We start from the raw sequence: 12291 nt of genomic DNA on the forward strand, positions 1-12291 counted from the left end.
ACCATTTGTATACTGAGCATCATCCATAAACTGCGTATCATCTATATACTGATCATCTATATACATATATATAAAACGCATCATCCAAACACTGCACATCACCTAAACACAGAAACATCATGCATTTACTTAACTATATAACGTGCATCATCCATACACCGCACTTTATCTATATACCAAGCATTAGCCATACACCGCACACATCATCTGTACACTGAGCATTAACCATACATTATATATCTACATATATATTCATTCATCTATATGCCATATAATCTATATACTGAGCATCATGATTTTACACCAGGCACCATCCATACACTGTGACTCATCTCTACACAGTATAATATACTGAACATGATGGGAACATTTCACATTTTCTATATTTTGTGCTTGATCCACTCCTTGCAGTGATCTCAGTTTTTCACTGAGTTAAGTAGAACCCATGCAGCAGGTAATCCTCACTGCACGGTGCCCAAAACCAGCACCCTGCTCTGGAGATGTCTGACATGCACTATATGGCAGAATAAATGTGGGTTGGGCGCTTGTTTAGTTGTGTCTCAAATAGAAAGAAAAGCACAGAGCACTGACCGGTGAGTTGCATCAGGTGTCTTTATTCATATCCACCGAAGATCCATGTGGAGGGGGAGAGCGGACTCTGTGGACGACTTTGGGCAACGGACTGTGTCACACGTTAGCGCTTCTTCAGGCCAAGAAGCGCTAACGCGTGACACAGTCCATTGCCCGAAGTCGTCCCCAGAGTCTGCTCTCCCCCTCCACATGGATCTGATGCAACTCACCGGTCAGTGCTCCGTCCTTTTATTACCATTTGAAACGCTATCTTACACCACTGTCAGGCGTAGAAGCATCGGTTTATCGCACAATCACAAGCTTCATACATAGGGGGTGCCTCCAGCTGTTGAGAAGCACTAACTAACTGAGACATATGTAGAAAGGTGCTGTTACTCCTATCTCTTTCTGGATTGCCTATACATTTGTTTAGTTGTGCTGCAATTTGGAAAAGTTCGCAATCGGTTTGGCGAGGCATTTTGCTGTCAGCAGGGATGTGCTGTCTCCAGAAGCTGCTGTCCACTTTCATTGTTGTAATGGATTCTGTTGTTATTAATAAAATATTAATAAAACATTTGACCTTTTCCCCCCCCATTTTCCAAGTCCCCATCAATAACAATGACCATTGAACCCCAATAGGCGGATGATTCCTGAGCAGACTACGTACCAGCATCACAGGTCACAGAGCATGCTCACTACACTCTTTCATAGAAGTCAACTAGATGGTGTAAACTAGGCTCCTGCACAGGTCACACAGCATGCCCACTACAAAAAGTAAGAATAATGTGGTTCCCCATTAGCCTGAAAAATCTGTGTGATGGTAACTATTTATTAGTCAAAACAGATAACATTATTATAGGAGGGTTCCCTTTTTCGGCTAACCTGCAAACATACAATATACATGCAAGTTTTTGGAACACAGGGGCTCCATCATCAAATGCGGGGGGTTAAATGCTGTCCTGAACAAAGTTTCAGTGGCACCAGCACACATACAACTAGAGCCGGAAAAGACAAAACAAGTGTTGTGGCGAAGGAGCTGTTAACATGGAGGGATTCAGTTGACTATTCCCAGCTCTATAAGAACACACGTTACCTGTTTCTTTAAGATTACAAAGTGACACACAGGAGATCTGGCTCCTGCCTACACTAATAATGAGGATGGTTTGACACCTTTACAGGGAATTTTGGGGTGTTACTGGAAGCCATTCAACTGCCTATTGGGGAGGGTGTGAATATACCTTCTCTGTTTAGGAAAATTAACCAGACATTTAAGAAGACAACAGGGAAAGACAGCAGGGAATAATGCCCCCTCAGGCAACCATAAACTCTAAAACGTTTCATCCTGGTGTTGGCTGGAATAAATCTCTTCCTGATGTCCGGTCAGCACAACTTGCTGTTTACATGTGTGAGGCCGCTGTGTACCACACTGCAAGTTTACCGAGGCAGTTAACCCTGTCGTCCAGCCTGTAGGGCTGAAGGAGGCACAGTACAACACGCACACACACTCGGGTGGACCATGGTATGTATGTCTCAGTATATTTATATTATGTTAACAGTGTACTCAGCTCTTTACAAGATTATTACAAATATAAAGAAAATATAATACAGTAACAAACAATAGTGAGAAGGACAGCTACTAAACGATGCAGTGGAGATGGGAGACCCTGCTCTGATGAGCTTACATTCTGCACAATCTCTCCGTCTGCTTTAAACAATGTGAGGTACAGAGGCTGTGTCCATCCCATGCTGGTCCACAAGAGCCAATAGTAATTCCCTATCATGACCAGTTGCTACCCTCAGCATGTACAAGTATCATCGTTTCCATCACATTCTTTCTGCTCCATGCTGTAGAAAGAGGACAACCTGACCAGAGAAGGCTGAGAGTTATACTCCTCCCCATCTGAATGTTGTCTGACTTTGCTCTAGACCACTTAGTCATGTGAGTGGCCAGGAGATACTTACCATCTCTGAGATGACAGCTTAATACAATTTATTATTTCAGCCCTCCCAGTCTAAACGGACCAATACTTAGGCCCAACTCCTGGCCAAACACACTAAACAGTCCCTGGACCTCAAAACTTTGGTGGATCCTTCCTTTCCCTGCACCTTACACATTACACATGTGAAATATTCAGACCTAACAAAGCTCACAGAGTGGTTGCTGGTAACACTTCTCCATTGACAGGTCAGAGGGGTTTCCCGAACGGTTACCTGCCCTTGTGCTGTATACAGGTAGATGCATCAGTTCTATCTCCAGTGATTGATCAGTACGCAAAAAATAACCAGGCAGAAACCAAACCATGAAAGAGGTGACAGCAGAATGTTTGTGCTCAGCAAGTTTTAGGGTTGTAAACCATCTGAAATGATGAAGAAGAATAGCGTTGGGGTGGACCTTGGGTCGGTGAAGCTTACCTCTTCCACACCGATAACCCGCCAACCTCCTAGTACATGGAAAGCCTCAACCTGCTAACTGTCCATGTGCCCTTCCGACCCTTGTGTAAACTCTAACACTAGACACATGTCTGTGCAGCATTGAGAGACATCTCATGTGTTAGAGAACATCTTGTGACCCCCGTCAATACTGTGGTAGCCAAGATGGTGGTCAGCAAGACAGGAAGACAAGTGGTTTCTATGTGACTAGGTTACACCCAAATGGGGAGCTAAAAACAGATTTTGCAGAGGAAGTTAACTATTCATCAGATTGTGTGCATGCAGCAAGTGCCGTGGTGCCAAGCTGTAAGAACACAAACTATTACAATTGAGGCCTAAGGATCAGGTGTTTAGTGGCTGAGTCCACTTTGCAAGTTGAGGTTGGAGAAGCCCTAATTTGAGTACATTGAAACAATGGCACATACATTTAGTAAGAAGGTCTAATACTTGAAGGAGGTGTCCAATATTAGGAAAATATGGTTGCTCCAAATAGTGACACACCTGTCCATAGATACTGACCTGCAATACCACCCATAACCTGTGGACGAATGTGTCAATATTTTTGGCAGCAGGCAGCCATGTTTTTCTAATCCTGGACACCCACTGATGTCTTGATAAATTCATATACTTTCTTTCTAACCCACCCAGTTCATTTGTTGCTCATCATGCTTTTAACGTGCCAAAGGGTGGAAAACTCTACATCACCTCACATAATATAGGAATCTGTTGATCCCTTCTCCCCTGTCTTGAAGGTGAGTGGTCTGTGCTGGTGTAAAGGGTCAGCTGTATGTGCTAAGTCACTGTGATGCCAGATGCTGTGCCTCCCCACACTTCATCCTAAACTCATCAGCTCTGGGGAATGCAGCTGCACATGACTATCCCCAGGATGGAGCATGGACACACAACTTCACACTAATTGTGACTGTCTCAAGTTTCTGCCTGTGACAATACGAATATATATATATATATATATATATATATATATATACATATATACATACACACACATACATATATATTAACTTGTTCTTGCCCCTCCAATATTCTACAATATAAATCGTATTGATATCATACTCAGATTTAAGGACAACTAAGGAATAAATTATTCAAAGCTGCCAACCTCCAGAAGACCACCTTAGGCCAGTAAGGTGCTGGGCTCTTTCTGCTGTTCAGGGCACCCCTCTTGTCCAAACATTAAAGTCACCATTTCTTCCAGCTGACGTACACAACATTTTATAAGCAGCATTCGAGCACACTGTGACGGCACCACGTTAACATTCAGCACAATACCCTTTCTCAACAGGGAAGACCTACAGAAGGCAGCTCCACTGATCCCAGTCCCGCTGGAGAGAAATATACCAGAGCAGATATTGATCCCCCCCAGCGCTGGAAAGTTTAAGTATTGCTCATACAGTCCCCCAGCATATAAGTAGGGTTGAGCTTTGCTCTGCATGGCGTCCTGGTTGCAGAAAGGGAATTGCATAACTGATCACCCCGCAGTTCTTGGAGATAAAGTGGAGAGACACAGTCCATGGTTTGCTTGATCAGGGACAGCGAGATGTGTGATGTCCTTCTGAAATGTACAGAACAAAGTCACATGGTTTTGTGAGCGTCGACTTGTGGCTAGTCGCCCAGCTCAGCTCAGTTCTTGGATCTGCCCATATCCCCCCTCCCCTCCCCTCGGCTGTATCCTGCAAAAGTCCCTTCTGTGAGAAGGTGCAGATTGTGGTGTTTTCTCTCAGCGGTTTCCTTGTTTAAACAATCACTTGCAGTTTTTTTTGTTGTGTTTTTTTTGCTTTTTTTCTTTATATTTTGCGACATCAGATTTTGTAATTTCTTTTCATTACACTTGTTTTATTTTAGAATTTCCCTCCTGTGAGGACCTCAAACGATGATTTGCATTTGTCAAAACTGGGCAGGTGGAAGTAGAAGAGACAGACAAAGCCCGAAGAAGAGGAGAAACAGAGGAGTGCAGAGGAGACATCTAGAAGAGCCACTGTTCCCATCATGAACCGCTCCAGGGCCTAAGGAGAGAGGCAGACCATAAGTGTGAAAACCATAAAGTGAAATTAAGAGCGAAAGAAAAGACAAAAACAAGACAATCTCACCACACCAAGAAAATGGCGGACAGATGACATTAGATTTATCAGAGACCCCAGCGAGAATACATAAACCTCACTGCAGAGAATATGGCAGACATGGACATTAGATTGTCAGAGACCCCAGTGAGAACACACAACATGACCTTTACTGCATCAAGAACATGGTGGACATGGGGCATTAGATTTATCAGAGACCCAAACTAGAACTCACAACATGAACCTGACTGCATCGACAGATCTAAAAGAGGGAAAATCAGATGAAAAAAAAGAGATATGAAAACAAAAGCTTCAGATGATCCCATCGACAACTGTAAGGATGACATATTGAGGGTTTGCTTGCAAATAATTGTTTACAGCTGCAGCTTTCATGTACACGTCTTCAATGTGTGAAAGCGAAGCAATCACTGCTAGACAGCACATATTCGCCATGTAAAAAGATCTCCACAGCTTTAAACTTTAAGCCAGTCACCACCAACAAGCATATGTGTAGTGTATAGTGAATATAGCATACAGCAGGATAATGCAAGAGACCAAGCTGCCTACATAAAAGCCTCCAACTACACTTGCTTAATAGTGTAACCACTACTGGATGAATATGTCATGGCCCACCAGGGGCTCCACATTATGTTGCTCCCTACAATATCTCCTTAGTGTTCAAAGCATGAAAGAGGAACAGCAAATAATGGAGATACAGTCACATACAAGTACATCAACCTCTAGGACAACAGTAATTCTCCAGAATCTACTACCACTTCAGTGCACTGATCAGATGTAATGATCGGAGTAGCAATGACACCATGAGGATGAGGCAGGTCAGACACTTCACATGCATAGGACGCGTTCCTTGCTGGAATTATTGAACGCCTGGCATTCATGACCTGCAGTACATTTCATGCCTGACTTATGTCTTTACCATATTGAACGGCTTGTTGCCTAATTAACCCTGTAATTGTCAGGGGGAAAATGAGCAGGAAAAGGTTAAGACATCAATTTAGGGTAAGGAGAGCTGCATTGTCTGGGAGAGGGTATTTATGGCTGTTATAATAGAAGCTTTGGGAAAGTGGGAAAGGGTTAAATATTGGAGACTTTTGGGTCAATAATTGTATTTGGTAAGGAATAGAAGAAGCAGCTTCTCAGATCTAATCATATATCGGGATATCAAGAACCCCCCCCCCCCCCTCTTCCAGGTCTCCCGCTAACCCTAACCTCTCTCATCTTCCAGAGCTCCCCAGCCCACCTTTGGTTCTAATTGACAAATGCAGACAGGAGATGCAGATGGGGTATCATTGGGTCTAATACAGGAATTGCTGTACATTATGGGAATGACTTTGCAGATACAGCTTTATGTCGCATCTGTGTTCCTTAAGGTATTACTCTTGCTTGTAATAATCCACATAAATCTTAACTATTATCTAGTCTTGTAGAAAACATGGATAAAACTCAGACTCACATTTTCTTAATTGGGAGAAATTGGGCTTCAAATTTTGGGGTTCATTTTCTCCTATTACCCCTTGTGAAAAAGAAAATTTGGGGTAACACCATCATTTTAGTGTTAAAAATCAAATTTTCCATTTTCACATCCAACTTCAACGCAAAGTCGTCAAACACCTGTGGTGTGTTAAGGCTCACTATACCCCTTGTTACATTCCTTGAGGGGTTTAGTTTCCAAAATAGTATGCCATGTGGGTTGTTTCTTTTTTTGCTGTTCTGGCACAATGGAGGCTTCTATAATGGGGTCATTTTATTTCTCTCAGGAAGGCCCCTCAAATCCACTTCAAACTTAACTGGTCCCTGAAAAATTCAGATTTAGAAATTTTTGTGAAAATTTTGAGAATTGCTGCTATACTTTGAAGCCCTCTAATGTCTTCAAAAAGTAAAAATATGCCAACTTTATGATGTCAACATAAAGTAGACATGTTGTATTTGTGAATCAATATATAATTTATTTGGAATATCCATTCTCCTTACAAGCAGAGAGTTTCAAAGTTAGAAAAATTCAAAATTTCCAAACTTTCATGAAATTTTGGGATTTTTCACCAAGAAAGAATGCAAGTAACAATGAAAATGTACCACTATGACTTTACTAACATTCTGATGATGTGATAGTGGGGATGGATTACATCAAGTATAAAAGTCTGAGCAAAGGAGATAATAGAGTGAAAAGTCTGGGAAGAGGAGAAAAGAATGCAAAAGCAAAGGAAACAAGTGGGTGAAAAGAGTCCGAGCAGAGGAGGCAAGGGAGTGAAGAGAGTCCGAGCAGAGGAGGCAAGGGAGTGAAGAGAGTCCGAGCAGAGGAGGCAAGAGAGTGAAGAGAGTCCGAGCAGAGGAGGCAAGAGTGAAGAGATAGTCCGAGCAGAGGAGGCAAGAGAGTGAAGAGAGTCCAAGCAGAGGAGGATAGAGAGTTAAAAGAGTCCGAGCAGAGGAGGCAAGAGAGTGAAAAGAATCTGAGCAGAGAACACCCAGAAAGGGAAAAGTCTGAACAAAGGGGGCAAGAAAGTAAAGTGTCTGAGTAGAGGTGACAAAAGAGGGAGGAGAGTGCGAGCAGAGGACACCAGACAATGAAAAAGTCTGAATAAAGAAGACAATAGAGTGAAAAGTCTGGCAGAGGAGACAAGGGAGCAAAAGGTTTGAGCAGAGGAAACAAAAGTGTGAAAAGAGCTCGAGCAGAGGACACCCAGAGAGTGAAAAGTCTGAGCAAAGGAGACACAAGACTGAAAATAGTCTCAGCAGAAGACACCAGAGTGAAACGTCCTGGTAGAGGAGACGAGAGAGAAAATCTAAGGAACTTTTTAGAAATCAATGTAAACAGGTGACTTACAGTGGGCCAAAAAAGTATTTAGTCAGCCACCAATTGTGCAAGTTCTCCTAAATAAAAAGATGAGAGGCCTGTAATTTTCATCATAGATATACCTTAACTATGAGAGACATGATGAGAAAAAAATCCATAAAATCACATTGTCTGATTTTTTAAGAATTTATTTGCAAATGATGGTGGAAAATAAGTATTTTATCAATAACAAAAGTAAATCTCAATACTTTGTTATATACCCTTTGTTGGCAATGACAGAGGTCAAACATTTTCTGTAAGTCTTCACAAGGTTTTTAAACAATGTTGCTGGTATTTTGGCCCATTCCTCCATACAGATCTCCTCTAGAGCAGTGATGTTTTGGGGCTGTCGCTGGGCAACACATACTTTCAACTCCCTCTAAAGGTTTTCTATGGTGTTGAGATCTGGAGACTGGCTAGGCCACTCCAGGACCTTGAAATGCTTCTTACGAAGCCACTCCTTCATTGCCTGGGTGGTGTGTTTGGGATCTTAGTCATGCTGAAAGACCCAGCCATGTTTCATCTTCAATGCCCTTGCTGATGGATCAGCCGTCCCCCAGCCCCGAAGCATGATGTTTCCACCCCCACGTTTCACAGTAGGTATGGTGTTCTTTGGATGCTACTCCGCATTCTTTCTCCTCCAAACACGACGAGTTGAGTTTTTACCAAAAAGTCATACTTTGGTTTCATCTGACCATATGACATTCTCCCAATACTCTTCTGGATCATCCAAATGCTCTCTAGCAAACTTCAGACAGACCCGGACATGTACTGGCTTAAGCAGGGTGACACTTCATGCACTGCATAATTTGAGTCCCTGGAGGCGTTGTGTGTTACTGATTGTAGCCTTTGTTACTATGGTCCCAGCTCTCTGCAGGCCATTCACTAGGTCCCCCGTGTGGTTCTGGGATTTTTGCTCACTGTTCTTTTTTGACACCACGGAGCCCCAGATTGAGGGAGATTATCAGTGGTCTTGTATGTCTTCCATTTTCTAATAATTGCTCCCACAGTTGATTTCCTCACACCGAGCTGCTTGCATATTGCAGATTCAGTCTTCCCAGCCTGGTGCAGGTCTACAAATTTGTTTCTGGTGTCCTTCGACAGCTCTTTGGCCATAGTGGAGTTTGGACTGTGACTGTTTGAGGTTGTGGACAAGTATCTTTTATGCTCATAACAAGTTTAAACAGGTGCCATTAATACAGGTAATGAGTGGAGGACACAGGAGACTCTTAAAGAAGAAGTTACAGGTCTGTGAGAGCCAGAAATCTTGCTTGTTTGTAGGTGACCAAATACTTATTTTCCACCATAATTTGCAAATAAATTCTTTAAAAATCAGACAATGGGATTTTATGGATTTTTTCCCTCATTATGGCCGATATTTATCATTGTCTTTAGACAGTTTTTTTTGTGTCTAGATAAGGTGAAAGCAGGATTTATTTGTGCCATTTTTGCACCTTTTTGTTTACAAATTTCTGCAGATTTTGAGTTGCAATCCACTTATTTTGGTAACACTCATGATATGGACGGGTTTTAAAACTGCGCCTTTTTGTAAAAAGGCGCAAAAAAGGTGTGAAGCCACTGAAAAGTCTCTAAAACTACACAAGCCAAGACTTAGCTTAGCTTTTTTGGTGCATGTGTAGAGAGAAATTTCAGAAAATGTGACCTGCACGAAATTTATCAAATGCTCTGTGACCGTTTAATAAATTTGGTGCTCCTACACATCACCAGCACACACAAAAAAGGTGTAGAAAAATGGTTCAATTACACCTAAAATGATGAATGCTAGCCATGTCTTTCATAGTTGAGGTATACCTATGATGAAAATTACAGGCCTCTCATCTTGTTAAGTGGGAGAATGTGCACAATTGGCACTTTATCTGTTATACAACCATCACATTTACTATGTTATCCTTTTGTACTCTGCATGTGAGCTGAAGCAGATATTCTGCTGTTTTGGATGAAAGGTAGCATATATATAAATATATATATATATATATATATATATATATATACACACACACACACATATCTATTAAAGTGTTCCTGACAATATAAGGTATGTTATTACAGCAAAATGCCTCTCCCCATTTCTCCTCTTCTGTAACTCCCCACTTCCTAAATAATTGTCTTCAGAGCGGAAGTAATAAATTATAATTTCTACTGATAAATAAGGTAACAAGAAAGAAACAAGGAGGTAAAAGAGTGATAGTGCTGTTTCTGATATGTGTCCTGCATTCACCCCTAGCACTGGATTCACACCCACTTGGCTCAATTAAGCTGTATTACAAGGGGTACTCCACTGGAAAAAAAAATTTTTATATCAACTGGTGCCAGAAAGTTAAACACATTTACTTCTATTAAAAAATCTGACAGCTTTCTCCTCCCACCCCCCCCCCCCCCCCCCGCACTAACCAGCGGTACTGGCTGGTAGTGCGGGGGACGCTGATCAGTTTGATGCTTACCATGCCCGGAACTGCCGCGCCAATCGGCCGTAATTTGTTGGTATATGCAAATGAGGTGCTAACTGGCACCGGCTGGGCTAACTGGCACTCTGACGTCAGTGCTCCTGGCCGCAGCGCTGCCAGCTTATCAATATTCCTCCCCTCTCTCTTCATTACAGAGCGGGAAGAAGAGGGAGTGGCGGAGGGAGGGCAGGAATATTGATGAGCTGGGCAGCGCTGCGGCCAGCAGCACTGACGTCAGAGTGCCAGTTAGCCCGGCCGGTGCCAATTAGCACCTCATTTGCATATACAGAAAATAGAAGATTATGGCCGAACGGCGCAGCGGATCCGGGCATGATAAGGATCAAACTGATCAGCGTCCCAAGCACTACCAACCAGTACCGCTGGTTAGTGCGGGGGGAGAAAGCTGACAGTTTTCCTTTAAACCTTCCAGTACTTATCAGCTGCTGTATGCTCCACAGGAAGTTCTTTTATTTTTTAATTTTCTTTCTGTCTGACCACAGTGCTCTCTGCTGACTCCTCTATCCATGTCAGGAACTGTCCAGAGCAGGATATAATCCCCATAGCAAACCTATCAGACAGTTCCTAAAATGGACAGAGGTGTCAGCAGAGAGCACTGTGGTCAGACGGAAAGGAAATTCAAAAAGAAAATAACTTCCTGTGGAGCATACAGCAGCTGATAAGTACTGGAAGGATTACGATTTTTTTTTTATATAAGTAATTTACAAATCTGTTTAACTTTCTGTGTCCTGCTTTTGCCCCTAGTGTTGGGTTCACATCTACTTGGCTCAGTATTGCCAAATAAAGTCCTTCATTTGTGTGGTGCAATCTACCCTAATGCTGGATTCCCACTAACACTGCTTACTACTGAAGTATAATGTCCTCCATTGTGGCTTTTGTGTGATCGATAGAGAAGAGGTGACTATAGAAAAATGACTATAACAGATGAAGCCCACAGAGGGGAAACTACTAGAAAAAAAATTACCAGTTACAACTCATACCATGGTCAGATGTTTATTGCATATGTATGCAGCTCATTCTAAAATGTCATCTAAAATGACACTCTAATATCTGAAGGTCAGAAACTGGATGCAGTAAATATAGCAGATACTGTGTAACATGAATATACATGAGAAGACAGAACACAGATCAGGCGCCATGCATTCTTCAGAAATAAAGGAGGCATCTAGGAGCAACCAGTCATGCAAGAGGACACATGCGCAAAGCCAGCACAGTGTGAGCCGGACACTGCCAAGGTTCATAGGCTGAGGGCCCCAGTGCTCAGTTCAGGTGACATATCCAGGGAGTTACGCTCAGATGATCAACAAATAGTATTTACGAAAGCAAAAATGTTAATACGGAGACACGAAAGATGCTACGACTCCTGGGTCCTGCTCATTCACTGATGTACCCCGAGACTCCTCTTATCTTAATAACCAGCAGTATCAGATGGTCGGATGGGAAAGTTGTTGTGTTACAGGGATTAGAAGCAAGTCAGCTACGCAGGAGGTGGGTGAGCAGCTAGGCAGGAAGCCGAGGGTGGGCGTGGTAACAATGTGTGATACTAACCTTTAGGGGGGGTCAAGGCAGCAGTGGTCTCTTCTAAAAATTAAAAACATTGTTTATTAGGGAAACAGAAATGCCTAGGAAAAAAATTGCGGAACACCATCTACAAAAACTACTACACTACTACACTACTTTTGGACCCTCCATGGTCAGGCACTTATCCGCTATCCTGAAGGGATACATTTAGTGGATACGTTTTAAAGTAGAGCAGTACCCTTTTAAGGTGAAAGAACTCCCTTAGCTCTCAGTTTTCATAGCTTCTTATACAGTGGAGATGCCCACAGCAGCCAGGCACAATCACCAAGATAAGGTGCCAAGATGCAATGGGCTAAAA

The 12291-nt window shown here is 42.5% G+C and overlaps 1 protein-coding gene across 6 annotated transcripts in view; it reads right to left on the minus strand.

The window, feature by feature from the left end:
- The window catches only part of LOC130294479 (protein CEPU-1-like), a 721573-nt gene that overhangs the window by 43576 nt on the left and 665706 nt on the right, over positions 1-12291 (minus strand). For 3 of the 6 annotated variants that reach the window (XM_056544345.1, XM_056544343.1, XM_056544348.1), the window contains 2 exons: positions 11961-11993; positions 2083-5024 (listed from right to left, as the gene is read on the minus strand). The exons of 1 other annotated variant lie outside the window; for it this stretch is intronic. In XM_056544345.1, the coding sequence (XP_056400320.1) occupies positions 4906-5024; positions 11961-11993 (152 nt within the window). In that variant the 3' untranslated portion in view covers positions 2083-4905. Of the gene's footprint in view, positions 1-2082; positions 5025-11960; positions 11994-12291 lie in introns of those variants that run through there. 2 more of the 6 variants (XM_056544344.1, XM_056544346.1) reach the window with 1 other exon arrangement.

The sequence above is a fragment of the Hyla sarda genome, chromosome 10 (assembly GCF_029499605.1).
Source record: "Hyla sarda isolate aHylSar1 chromosome 10, aHylSar1.hap1, whole genome shotgun sequence".
NCBI lineage: Eukaryota > Metazoa > Chordata > Amphibia > Anura > Hylidae > Hyla > Hyla sarda.